Source organism: Wyeomyia smithii, chromosome 3 (genome assembly GCF_029784165.1).
Source record: "Wyeomyia smithii strain HCP4-BCI-WySm-NY-G18 chromosome 3, ASM2978416v1, whole genome shotgun sequence".
Classification (NCBI taxonomy): Eukaryota; Metazoa; Arthropoda; class Insecta; order Diptera; family Culicidae; genus Wyeomyia; species Wyeomyia smithii.
The window spans coordinates 170,014,043-170,029,034 of record NC_073696.1 but is presented as its reverse complement, the minus strand read 5'-3'; the positions used below and the strand labels follow the sequence as shown (position 1 = coordinate 170,029,034).

At 33.3% G+C, this 14,992-nt stretch overlaps 1 protein-coding gene across 4 annotated transcripts in view; it reads left to right on the top strand.

The window, feature by feature from the left end:
• LOC129733014 (protocadherin Fat 1) overlaps positions 1-14,260 on the top strand; it is a 63,309-nt gene extending 49,049 nt beyond the window's left edge. Inside the window, exons 4-7 of one of the 4 annotated variants that reach the window (XM_055694550.1) lie at positions 1,663-3,119; positions 7,562-7,737; positions 11,010-11,145; positions 11,208-14,137. In XM_055694550.1, the coding sequence (XP_055550525.1) occupies positions 1,663-3,119; positions 7,562-7,737; positions 11,010-11,135 (1,759 nt within the window). In that variant the 3' untranslated portion in view covers positions 11,136-11,145; positions 11,208-14,137. Of the gene's footprint in view, positions 1-1,662; positions 3,120-7,561; positions 7,738-10,898; positions 10,944-11,009; positions 14,138-14,160 lie in introns of those variants that run through there. The other 3 variants (XM_055694551.1, XM_055694549.1, XM_055694552.1) reach the window with 3 other exon arrangements.
• Positions 14,261-14,992: the final 732 nt, after the last annotated feature.

Below are 14,992 nucleotides of genomic sequence, written 5' to 3'. Positions count from 1 at the left end.
ATCATTGCACCAAGTTTTGCAGCAAGAGTTGTCAAAGTCTTTGAATTGTGGCATTCTGAAATCTCCTGAAAGCTCTGCTACATAAACAATCGCTTGGATTTTCAAACACACAATATATTTTGAAAACTAAAATCGTTGTTTTTTGTGGCTTTTGATAGTGAAATTACAAGATACTTGTTTCTTTTCAAAGCTGGTAAGTTTTTTTGAGAATTCTGGACCATTTTATGTGTTTTATACAGAAGTAGATCACGCGAAGTTGGTATAAACATCTTTCCTTCTCGTACCAAAACAGAAACCCTTCGAAGCAGAAGAATTAATCCAGAGCGAAGTTAACATCATATGGAATGCTGTCACAAGCGTATGATGTGAGTGATGAAGAAATTGAATTAGACATGGTGTTTTTTTCAAGTAATTTTTTTTGTATGTTACCATTTGTATTTTTGTACGTTTTTCTGAAAACCACAGGGGGGGGGGGGGGCGTTGGGTGTGGGCATTAATCGAATGCTACGTTTTTTCTGGGGGGAATAAAGTTTTGTGACCAAATGCTACGAGGGGGGACGGGGGGTTTGAAAATCATGAAAAAAATGCTACGTTATTTAAGTATGTTCCCTTTCACGACAGCTTTTTACATTTTACGCCGTCGCCAACATACCGTTTAATGCATCTTGCATGGTTTCAATTTTGCTTCACGGATTTGTGAAAATGTGCTTTCGTCATAGAAAGCTGCCGCGAAACACATGATTTGGTACGTAGAAACATGCCGTACCATATATGTTTGCTAATTTTATCAAATTTTAAATCATAACTTCCCCTACCTCACGACGTGCCAAAACATACGAATTCTTTAGAGTCTATGCTTGATTCTTGGTCTGCTGGCATTCTAGTGCAGAAGATCGATTTTAATTTTAATTCCAAAAAAGACTTAGGTTTTGTCCCAGCTTTCGTATGGTGCTGCCCGAGTGCGCAACGCAAAACTTGAAATCACTGCCGTCTGGTATAGTTTTTTTTTTGTAGTGAAATGCAAATTTACTATAAATAAACTACCAACTAGTTTATTTTTGACACCCTGGAGATACTGATGAACAAATCGTCTAGCCGATTCAGCTCCGTTCCTTTCCGGTTTTTTTCTTCATTTTGTGCACCTTTATTCACTATTCTCAACAACATCTATGCGATATAGTTTCTACCTTCATTTGAGAAATGATTTAACACAGACAGACGTCCAAGCAAGAACAAAATTGATCGGAAATTCCGTGTAAATTTTCAAAGAGAATTGCGTTATAAATCACTTGTATACTAGCGCCACCTGGTGACCTTATCGCTACAATACATTTTTTTCGCTGGTGTATGAGGCTGGCGTCACTGGTAGCGCTATCTGGTTACGAATTGCTACTACAAAAATCTTTACACAAGTTTGGAACTCAGCTTGGATGTCTGTCTGCGGATTTAAGTTATCTCTTGTTAGCTGATTTTCTCTTTGCATGAAGAAATAATCCTTCACTCCCGTTTCTCGCTAAACACTTATTACAAAAAGCATCAAATTCTGATTATTCAAAATTAATCAGTGCAGGGTAGTATTTTATGTATAATTTTACTCCATTTTGGGTCAATTGAAGCTAGTGTTTAGATCTTTAGGTATTAATATATTCGAAACTTCAACAGAATATTACAGACTATTCATGCTGTGGATCAGGATCAACCCGGTCCATATTCGACGATAATATATAGAGTGTTGCCGGGACCATTTTCAAACTTCATTGCTTTTGCGTCACCTTTTAAAGGATCATTGATTTTGAAACGTGAGCTTGACTACGAAATGGACAAGATTTTGTCTGTACAATTACGCGCCCAAGACCAAGGAATTCCTCCAAAATCATCAGACACAACAGTAACGATTTTAGTTTTAGATGCTGACGACCAAAACCCTCAGTTTAGCAAAGATGTTTATTATGGAACTATTCATAGTAGCGTGATTGGTTCTACGGTTCTTTTGCACCCTGAATCCATAAAGGCAGTTGACAAAGATTATGGAATAAATGCATCCTTGCAATTTTCGCTTATTCCTTCCCTCATGTCAGAGTATTTCATTATAGATACTAAAAGTGGAGTTTTGAAAATCGCTAAACAATTAGATAGACCGATTTCCACGAAGTTGGTAGTGAAAGCAGCACAATTGGATAATACTGAACGATATGCTCTGAGTACTGTTATTATTTCTCAACCCACAATTGAAAATCATTTGAACAATGACGTTCGTTTGAAGCCTCGTTATAAGATCAAAATTAGAGAAAACTATAATCCTGGCAATACCATATTGAACTTATCTACAAATAATACATTGCATGACTTGAGTTACAAAATTCTTAATGCCAGCGAATTTACTTATTTTTCTATAGATTTCAACGGAAATATCTATTTAAAAAATCGTCTAGATTACGAAACACGTCCCTTTCATATTTTCACTGTAGAACTTAATGATGGTAAAAACAAACAGTACACGGAAGTTATGGTTGAAGTAGTAGATGTGAATGATTGGGAACCTAGATTCAGGAGGCCTCAATATACATTCAAAGTCTCAAATAGTGCGAAGTCTTTCCCATTAGTTATAGGTAGGGTAGAAGCAGCTGATGGAGATGTTAATGATAAGATTGCATACTTTATTCGCGGTGAGAATTCAAGGTTTTTCCATATAGATTCTAAGGGTCAAATATGGCAAAAAGAAAACTTTACAACTGGAAAAGTATTGCATTTGCAAGCAGTTGCCATTGATTCCGGAATACCACCTAAAGAAACAGCTATACCATTGTTGATTGATTATCAACGCACTGAAGAAAAAGCTATATTTTGGACACCTAGTATTATAAGTGGATTAGTAATTATTTGTACTCTTGTTATACTATCTGTGTATACTACTTGTATTTACTTTAAAAATTTATCTTTCAAAACTATCAATAATGATCAGCTGACAGTGGACAATCGCAATAACTGTGCGAATAAGAAAACCCTGGATATCACAACAAGTTCGCGCGGGTCTAGCAGCTCTATTAGTGCCAGTGCATCGACGATACTTGCTGGAAGCTTAGAGCGAGAACATGAGTTATATGCAGCAACAATTAAAAGTAAGTATGTTACATAAATAGATAAAATTGCCAGAAAGCAGTATATTGTAACAAAAAATACTCGCGTAATTTTTCAAAAGGATCTTTCGTTTTGATTATTAAAATTACTTTTACATTTTTCATGATAATTTTTGGCAATGTTTGCATGAAAAAAAAAATCATCGAGTAAAGTGGGAAAATCGATTTTTTTTCGATGCCAAATGTCTTAGAAATGCATAAAACGTCGAGATCTGGTGTTATCTAAAAAAAAAATATTTTACCGAAAATCGACCTTCTGGGACTGGCCCGTATCATACCAATGAGCCGCAACCGAAAGCTTAATATGGAAAATTTTAAAACGGGCTTCTTAAATTACTCACAACTCGTTCCAAACCAGATGTAAATTATTTTAATGTTCATTTGGTATCTCAAACTTGATTTTTATCAGGGTGGTTCATTTATTTTTTCACTGGGGTGGTTCCAAAAACAATTACAATGGAATTTATTGTTATTAAATAGGAAAAAGGAATCATAGTAGGAAACTGAAAAGTGTGAAAATGTAGCGTGACGTTACAACGCGCGAGAAATTGAGGTGTCCGGACTTTCCTTACAAAACTCACAAATCCTGCTCTGTTTGGAATTTTATAACGATTTCTTATTCCATGATTTGATAACAAATACTACTTTTACTTTATGTACTTGGTTTAGGGGTTGACCATAAACTATGTAACAAATTCACTTTGGCGTTAAACATTTGAAAATGCAGAACCAAACTCAAATTTAATGATATTTAGTGAAGGAATGTGAGTTATGATGATGGCAACTCTTTTCATAAGTGACGTATGTATTGTAAATAATCTCAAAAGTGTCTCATATGACATTATGTGCAAAACATATTCAATTTATTTTTCTTCTAGTTGTTTCACATTTATGTATAAAACAAGTTTACAAATGTGTCCTAAATGCCGTTCCGTTACGTCACGTTATGTAATTTCGATAACCTTCACATTCGGCGGATTGGCTTGAACGATGCGGACGAAGCCTCTAGCATTATTAATTTCATCAATACGGTCACCTTGCGGCAACGGTTTTTTTCTATTGGAACAACATGCGAAACGTAACGCGGAAGATGGCAATTTTCAACACCCCTCCATCTTCACGTAACGCAATTTTGCATGGTGGCCTTACGTAGAGTAACACTTCGCTGAATACCCTCCATTCCCTGAACGTGTTTTGTAATATACGAATGTTCCCTTATAACCATTTTTGCTCTTCCATCAATTGCAATGCACTTACCCTTTCCGTGAGAAGTGCAAAATAATTTCCTTGTGAAACTTTTATTGTACTTCTTGGTTAGGTGTACAAGCATTCGCAGCATATATTGGTTTTTAAACTTGCTGGTCGCTCCATCACTTTATGTTTAGGTTTTAGACGAAAAGTTACCTAGATATTTATATGAATTCATTAAAATAATTCCCGCATAATTTTAAAATTAATGTCATTGTTAAATTAAAAAAAAATCTCAGCATTTAGGAACATTATTACATTTAAAGCACCCTAAAAATACACTTATTTTGGAAAGAAGAAAAAAATAAAAAAAAAACTAATTGTTCCTGGGAAAGGAGCTAGACCTAAGTAAGAAAATCTAATTTGTATAATGGCTGCGTCTAAAACCGTGTAAAAACTTGTGGATGACCCGTAATCACTGAATGATACTGATATTTTCAACACAGGTCAGACTTTTTCCTTTAAATATAATAATACATATTAAGATTTTTTAGATTGTAACGTTACTCATGGATGACCCACAGTTTAATGATTAAAAACACTAGTCCATTTTACAAATTTTATTCTCAGTTGTATGAAAGATGTGACGTAAAGTAATTGAGACGCAACAAATATGTTATCAGACATTGAATTCCATAGTATACCAGACCTAGAATACCATAGATGAATACCATATGGGTAGAAAAAAAATTCGTGACGTTACAACGCAAACTAAACCCGGTTGTGACTTAAGTTGTATTCAATCTTGCTAAGATCTTTTAGTGTCAAATTAAAGGTATTTTTGAGTATGAAGAGGAAACGAAATATTAATTTGATTAAATATAAGGAGTTCCCATGAGGTAAAAAACGATACTGTTTTTCGTGACGTTACAACGCTCAAAATCAACATATTTGAAATTTCACATCAAAACTCTTTAGGCATTGAATAAAGCATTTATTTTGCAGTCATGTAACCTAAAAAAATATGATAAATATATACTCTTAATCAATTGGAACCATTTAAAAAATATTTAACAAAAAAGCTTGTTTTTTGATAACTTTACTTGAATTTTGCAATTATTTTCTACAGTTTCTTAAACACTATAGATTTGACTTTTACGTTTTTGGAAGGTTCAAGTATTATAGAATCTAGGAAAAATATTTACATTGCTGGAATATGCATTTCAAAAATTGCTTTGTTGATGTACTTTCGCAGAGAATGTGTCATATGAGCATTTTTAAACCCTTTTAAATTGAATTTTAATTGTGTTTAGAATTGTGTTTGAAAATCAAGTTTGAGATACCTAATCAACATTAAAATAATTTACATCTGGTTTAAAGTGAGCTGTGAGTTATTTTAGAAGCCTGTTTTAAAATATTCCATATTGAGCATTCGGTTCCCAGAAGGTCGATTTTCGGCCAAATTTTTTTTTCGAGATAACACCAAATCTCGACATTTTATGCATTTCTAAGACATTTGGCATCAAAAATAATCGATTATCCCAATTTTCTGTACTCCTTGGTAATTTTTTGAAGTTTTGAAGGTAGAAAAACCACAACTTTGAGCGCTTTGAGGCACCCCCAAATCATATATATATATATATATATATATATATATATATATATATATATATATATATATATATATATATATATATATATATATATATATATATATATATATATATATATATATATATATATATATATATATATATATATATATATATATATATATATATATATATATATGTGTGTATATATATATATATATATATATATATATAAATATATATATATATATATATATATATATATATATATATATATATATATATATATATATATATATATATATATATATATATATATATATATATATATATATATATATATATATATATATATATATATATATATATATATATATATATATATATATATATATATATATATATATATATATATATATATATATATTAGGCTGTCCCAAAAAAAAATCGATGTTAAAAAAGTCCAGGTTCAAAGCCCCAAATTGAAAGATAATGTTATTCATAACATTTTTGTAGAACATTTCGACTTTCTAAAAAATCGTTTTCAGGTTTCCCAAACGTTATTTATGAAAATATGACTTTTTCAAGCTACAAAACCACTCTTTTGCACTTTTTTCAAATCTGTTCGATTCCTAAATTTTTCCAAATATTTTTTTATTTTTGTGCGGTTGTTTTTGAATATTTTGCATGGTTTGGTTCAGCATCGTATTCAATTATTTGACTCACAGAGCCCGTTGAACATCACAAAATAGTGAATTTTTCTCATAGTTTTAAGATAAAACCCTCCAAACACATAAAAAAATTTATGTGATCAAGAACTGCAATTTTTACTGCAAAGCAGGATTCAAGACGAAAATTTACATGTAATAAACCTTGATATCTTATCGGGGGGCTGAGATATTGGCGTTTTTACATGTGATGAAAAACTATGCATTTTGTCAAAAATGCCATTGAAGCTCAATATCTCCATTGCACAGTGTTTTATTTTGCCGTTTGCGCGAATAATTTCCTAAATAGTGATTCAAATGTTGATTATAGCCATAAGGTATTTTCGGAGAAGTTTCAGGATATTCAAAAATGCATCTTTAAATGTAGAAAGATGGGTGATCAATCCACCTATGAGTGAGATAAAAAATTTACTTTTTAATCAGAATAAGATAGATGCAAGGCGTCTGCGACAAAGTTTTAGGTTATCTTAAAACCAGAAATTTTACCGAAGACACCATGTTTCTACCTCTTACATATTACGAGTAACATTTGGTTAGAAGGGTTTTATCTTAAAATTATGAGAAAAAATTTTTTTTTGTGATGTTTAATGGGCTCTGGAAGTCACAAAACTGAATGCAATGCTGAACTGAACCATGCAAAATATTTAAAAACAACCCCACAAAAATAAAAATTAAATTTAGGAATCGAACAGAATTGAAAAAAATTCAAAAGAGTGGGTTTGTAGCTTAGAAAAGTCATTTTTTTCATAAATCACGTTTCACGAAGTGTTATACAAAATGCTATGAATAACATTATCTTTCAATTTAGGGCTGAGCACCTTGACTTTTTCAACATCGATTTTTTCTGGGACACCCTAATATATATGCACGCACACAAAAAAAAAATTAAAAAAAAAAATAATTCACATTCTTACAGATGCTGTTGCGAATTCTCAGCATTTCAATGCATTACAAAAATCTTGCAGTGAAATTGAAAAAGACTTGTTGATTAACTCTGAACATACATTTCAAAACTCAGTCGAAAACCACTCGTCAATGGGCAATAAATCCTGTTCATACTGGCAGCAGAAACGAAGCATTCCCAATGAAAAGGTATGTATGCTTGGTGATATTCGTTAACTGATATTTTATTATTCAGGCCGAACAAATTATATTTATATTTTACATCACCAACATTGTTAAAGGAAAGAGTTGGAACCCCCAATGAAACGACAAAGAAAAATTTGTTCAAAAATGTTTATTTATTAGTATATATTTATTTGTTCGAAAGCAATTCAGATCAATGAAGTGTATAGGAGTATATTGACGTGATAGTCGTTTTATTGAAAGCTGCACTTCCATTATTTATTTATAACTAAAACTTATAAACTTTGGGCCCGTTATCCACACTTCCATGAGAAATTATTGAGACGTTAGAGATTTTAGTTAGATTTAGAGATTTTTTTTTTACTTTTAACCAAATAATTATTACAGTCTCCCCACAATTATGGATCACTTAAAAAGATGTATGAATTCAAAAAAATCATTTCTGGCCATTTTTTTTGTATATAAGTAATCTATGAATGTTTTCAGTTACAGAAATATGTAATCTTTCACTTGATTTAGTATTTGTTTCCATGTTTTGTAAATATTTCTCAGAAAATATATTTATTTTACTATAACTCATCTAATATAAAATTATGGATCACTTTTGAGAGCGGTCCCAATTATGAAACAGTTTGCATCATATTAAAACAGTCATCATATTAAAAACAGTTTTTGGCAATGAATTTGTTTAATGAACCTTATTCAAATTATGTAATATGAAGAATTACCATGTTTCATATCGTATTAAAGATCTCACATGGCCTGGTCACATTTTATGTGATTTTCGAGGTTGCAGTAAGAATGAAAGTCCAGGTATGTCGCTCCCATATGGTACATCATAACTTTTTGCCGTTTGACGTAGCTTTCCCGTCCCGCGTGCTTTAAGAACAGTATTTTTCAAAGATTCAACACTGTTTAGATTCCCTTTAGAGCCCAATAGAAGTTGATAGGGTGTTTTAGCTGGTTAAAATCATATTTGAATCGAAGTGATTCATAATTGTGAGAAACTACCTTGTCTTGGTCTCTATCGTGAAACATCTAGAAAATAACTTGTTTTTATAGAAAATTCCCTATCAATTATCAACATTTTGATGAATCGTGAAGAACTCACCATGATTTTTGTGTATCAGTTATTTTTTGCTCGAGAATTAGCTATTATATCATATAGAAACCTTATGAATGAGGAGCGCGGATAAAAACGATGTTTTCTGTGTTCGATGCTAGCAAATATGGTATGTTTTACTGCAAAAATGCTACATGCTACAGTTTTTTTACCTGAGTCAAATAACATGAAACACAAAAGTGATCCGTAATTGTGGGAGATCCATAATTGTTGAGGGAGTGTATACATGATAAAATACGACAAAAGTTGTTTTTAATCTGTCTAATTTCATTTTTTGTTAACAAAGGTAAATTAAAACTCAAATGTTTTATACCTGGTTCATTTTTTCTGGATGATTAAAACATACTATAGTATACAATATAGCAGCTTCCGCAAAGAACTTTGGGATACATTTCACTATCTTTGTCGCATTCGTGAATGAAGCACTGTTTATAGTTTTTGTCAGCGTATTATGTATCAATTTACCTTGCTTCACTTTTTTGAAACATAAAAGACATATTTTAGGCCGATTTTGTTCATGTGTTTTCTTCATTTTGTACAATCTACTAGACACTTCATTTTGTACAATCTAACTAGACGAGCCAACGTTTGTTTTAACACTGTCGAAATGGTTTGTTAATATCACTGTTTTACATGTGTTGTAAATTATAGGAATCACTGATTTTTTCACATGCACCATAGCAACCAACAGAGCCGGATTCACGATTGTGGGGGCCCGGGGCCCAGTTTACAGTGGGGGCCCCAAAATAAAACAAACCCGTTTTTTATCGTTCGAGTTAAAAACATTTATTTGTTATTGAAAGGTTACCAAAGTTTTGCTAGAATTTTTTCTTACGAGTTTTTTTTTGCAGAGAACTTAATAATTGAATAATCAACATTCAGCTCCTTCAGAATATTGTACTCTCAACTTAACAATGCTAAGTTTGACAGCCTTTCACTCTTCATAGTCGTACGCAACCTATTTTCAATCAGAAATAATCTTCGAAAAAGACCTTTCTCCAGTTGCGTTCGAGATCATTAGGCTCAAATAAATCCTTAAAAAAAATAATTTTTGCAAGGCACTAACGAGTTTTTGATTTTTTTCTTTATGTTATCTTCTTTTTTGAACTCCACTTTGATATACGCGGGGTTTTGTGGTGATCGCTCATTTTAAATAAATGTAATAATAAATTCGGTTCTTGCTCACTGTTTATATATCTAACTGTCGAATGATTTGGACCAGAGGTGCTAGATGTTTGCGAAAGATGTCTGCAACTGCTCGAAATCCGGGAATTTTTTCTCGATATCTAAAAAAAAACCTACCGCAATTTGAAAAAAAATGCGATCCACAGGCAAAAATTTGCACACAATTTGAGAAAGACTGCGCAAATATAAGGCTACGCTGGCAATAACCTACAGAAACTAGGAAAAAATTACACACATCTGCAGTTCAATAAAATCTGCACACGGACTCTGAAAATCTGCATTTTTCAACGCAAATCTGGTATCCCTGATTCGGACAAGCAAACTTATTTTCGCAATCAACAGCAATGCATTAAAACAACTTGTGGATTATTTTCTTTCCTGCTCGATCTCCCATGCGCGCTGGTTCGATTCAAATGAAGTGTTAATGTGTGTCATTCCAAAAGAATCGAAGGTGAACTCTTATGGATGTAGTTGTGATATTGGCGCTCGCGAAAAAATAACACTAAAGGAAAGTTTCAGATTGAAATGGTCTGTTAAAATTTTCTTGCTGTAAATTGAACTTTTGACTGAATCTCATTTTTGATAGAGTAAAGAACTTTTTCTCGTTTTGTGGGGGCCCCAAAAATGCGGGGGCCCGAGCCCCCCTTAAATTCCGGCTCTGGCAACCAAGGTTACTATGCTGTGAGTGAATAACAAATGCATATCAACCACTAGTATATAAATCTCGAGGAACATTTCAAAAGGTCCTATCTGACATTTGTAAACAAAACCTATTTTATGTTTATTCGCATGAAAGAGCTTCTTGTCTATAAGTTCCTTTGAGAAAAAAATAGATTTTTGATATCCATAAAAATTCCAGAGCTTGCAAGAAAACGTCCAATTTGAATAATAATACAATATCGCACAGCTCTCTGATTGGACGTTTGTCTACTAGTAGGCCAATCTGTTATACGAACAAAAACTTTGACAGTTGCAGATTGGACCTCGAGCTTTGTGTAATATTCTTTACCGGTTTGAGAAAGTGAAAAAAAGTAAAAATGAAGTCGCAATCGATGTCCACAGAAGACGCCGAAAACGTAGCGGTACGGACGACTAGCGTGCACCTGGTAAATCTTAATTAAAATGTTTAGCTTAGATGCTACATTATTACCTCTAATATGATTCACAGATCTCGAACATCTCCTCGTCATCGTTGTAGGCTCCCCTCACGAAGTCTCATAGAGTCGTTCACGTCGCGATTATTTGTTCATGAAGAATTTTCCAGATGGAAACAGACGTTTCATGGACTCATTCGAGTAGAAGGAAAATTTACAAAACTTTCGCACACTGTCATAGGGGTTTTTTGAATCATTGCCAGCCAAGGAACATCATTGAAAATGATGAAAAATGGAAAATCAACTAGTTGCAGGTCACTGATTCTATGAAGAATATAGCTGTTAATTCTGACTATTCAGAAAATTTTAAACGTGACACCATATATGTTGGTTGTAACTATGGTACCTTCCTTCTCCGAGGCTGCTACCTTAACTCCACCGACAGAGCGCCCCCCTGTGTCCAGCAGACGAGTTTCAAGTGCTAGATTTTGCGATTCAGGATTCCCACGAGAATGATTCGAACGATAGCTGTATATTGCCAGCAAATTCAGAAGGCCTTTCGGTAAACGACGACCTAACGAGAGACGACCTTATGTTTTCAAACACACATTTTTTCCCTATGCTCTATAGTCACTTCGATGGAAATCTGGATCCCGAAGAAAATGATGCGCATAGTAAATAATTTTGATAATAGGAAAATAAATTATAATAATCATTGTAACAATACAAATAAATCATTCAATTAATTAGTGTTATATATTTACGTATTTTCAATGTTCTTGTATGACCTACAACATGACATTTTTCTTTTAAATCGAGTTTGACATTGTCATTTCCCTTTGATCCCTCACTTCGTCTTAAGCGACCGTTTCACAAACCACTACACCCCAGCTGCCTCACTGAAAAATCATGTGATTAATTGATTACTATTAATTTTGATTTAGAAAAGAGAATTAAATAAAAAAAATTTTGGTTTAAAAAACCAAACTTTCATAAGAATTGATAGAAAATATTTTCATGGAAATGAATCTCGAATTCGGATATCAAACGTTAATCATAATAATATACTGTTTCATATAAAGCCTTTGAAGCCATTTAAATCAAAGGTCCAATGTGTCATTGATAGTGACTAAGAGACCAATCAGATAGGTCCTATGTGATAACGAAAACAACATAGGTCCTATGTAACAAAACCATCAATAAAAACTGGAAAAAAGAATTGAAACGATTGAGAAAGCACTAGAAGTTCAGATGACGTTCTTTTTTTACATTTGAGATAATAAAAGGGATGGAATCTTATTTCGGTTTTAATTGGAAATTGAAAAGGATTCACAAAACTTCAAGTTCATTTTTCTCTGACAAGCATCGATGTCAGATAGGACCTTTTGAAATGTTTCTCTAGAAATGTGTTCGGGTTTTTTCGTAATGTTTTATCCAATACCCGTGTATATATCTCATTTTTCCTACAACATGTAATCTATGAATCTACTAGGAAAGCTATTTTACTCTTAAGATTGTCATGAAGTGAGTTGGTGGTCCCCGTGGTTCTGTGGTTAGCGAAGTCGGTCGGCTAGCTCTCCCACACGGTTGTGATATCGGGTTCGATTCCCGATCAGGTCGAGGATCTTTTCGAGCTGGAAATTTCCTCGACTCAACACTAGGGCACGGTGTATCGTTGTACTTATCCTACAACATGCAAAATGTGCCGAAAACAATATCGATAACGAATTCTCTCAACTAATCTAGTTGATCGAAACCGCATTAGCCCCAGGCTAGCGTGCGATATTGTTTGTTGTGATGAAGTTATTTATTTTGAACGTTATCAGTGTATTTAACATTAACAATTAGTATAATTAAAATAAAATACATAAAAAATTTAAATCAATTTTATTCAATTTTCCCCCAATGGATTTTTTTAAAACCGGTCGATTTTGAAAGGTAAGGACCCAAACTAACTTTTGGTGAAAGAAAATCCGAGGTACATTAAATAATGATAATCCGGCATTTCGGACACACAGTGCACCGTTGATGGTACAATCTGTCCGGTTGCGTTTAAAGATTCATCGCAGCCGCTGAATAATGAAAACTCCTGCAAATTTAATTAAATAATTAGTCATTATACCAACACGAAAATTATCGAACCGAACCGAAATTATCGAAATGTCTCTAAATTCTTAAAGCTATGAATAAATTACTTTGATCGTTTCAAGTCCTAGTACGTATAACTTTCTATTTTCGTGAACAAAATCCAAATTTAAGGTCAACGAAGAAAATGAAATTCTGCTCGAGTTCGTCACGTTTGGTACGTGAAAGTAGTAGGAACCAACAGTGGGTTAGTTTTCTAATTATTTTCAAACCTCGAACCTTTGTCCTTGTGACCCTTGAGAAATTAACACAACAATTTGAACATTATCTATGAACATTTTTCAAAAATTAGAGAAAAGATAAAAAGGCCGTTACGAAATAAAGTTTTTTGGATGGCACTATGCGATACACGTTCGCGACCTTTAGGGTCATTCTGTAGGTACCTTTTAGTTACCTAGGTAGCTGTTAATAGCTAACGCTTTTAACTACGTTGGCCCGTCTCATACCAATGAAATGTACGGTATATACAAAATTTGTAGAATTTATTTGGGCGTTTGTATACGAAGGGGGAATGGGGGATGAAATCGTCAAAAACCTACGTGAAATGTGAATAGCCCCCAATATTTGTATGGTACTGTTCATTTATTATTCGTCGTGCATTCGAACTTACTTTATTTTGACATGTTCCAGTGAAGGAGTATTTTTAAGTGCACTCTTATTCTTATCCAGCTTTTTACGCACCATAATGGCGAGTGCTTCAATGCGTAATTTACGAACCTGCCTGCTTACGTCAGTTGAAGAGTCAAACTGACGTAAGCAGAGTTGTCAAAAGGGTAGGTAACATGTAACAAATTTTTCATCATTGCAAACGATGGCCATCATGGCGCGTAAAAAGCTGAATAGGCAACATTACATTTTTTTAATTTTTTTCTTTTTTTTCAGCTTCTGTGCACACTCGAAAATAACAGTGAGAATAATCTTACAGTTTACTTCTAGCTGTTTGAACTTTTTATTAAATTAGAAATATATACTTGTGTATGAATTACAAAGAATACATAGTTTGGCCAATGATGACATCACATTATGTCGCAAGTAATTGTTATTACTCAAAATGAAAAAAAAACGGGGATGCCAACGTATTTTTAGTACTCGAAGCATACCAGAAAGTTATTTTACTCAATCGACTTCCCAATGGGGTGCCCTCCATGGTGATCGTTACAGTTTGACTGAAGCGAGAATTCACACGGAGCTAAGTCGGCCGGCTATGGTCATTGCGGAACGATATGCGTCGAGTTTTTGGCGATATGGTAAGTTTAAGAATAAGTAAGTTTGAGAATATATCAATAAATCACAAATAGAAACACATACACGAGTGTACACACTCACTGTTAACTACGAGTGTATGTATGTGTGTCTGTTTGTGAACTGTGAGTAAATATGTATATATGATTGGGTGTATAATTATACATGAAGGATAAGGGAGATTAACCAGTGCATCATGCGAGTAAAGACTAAAGGATGGAGTGGAAAACCAACCAAAATCATACCAGAAAGTTATTTTACTCAATCGACTTCCCAATGGGGTGCCCTCCATGGTGGTCGTTACAGTTTGACTGAAGCGAGAATTCACACGGAGCTAAGTCGGCCGGCTATGGTCATTGCGGAACGATATGCGTCGAGTTTTCGGCGATATGGTAAGTTTAAGAATAAGTAAGTTTGAGAATATTTCAATAAATCACAAATAGAAACACATACACGAGTGTACACACTCACT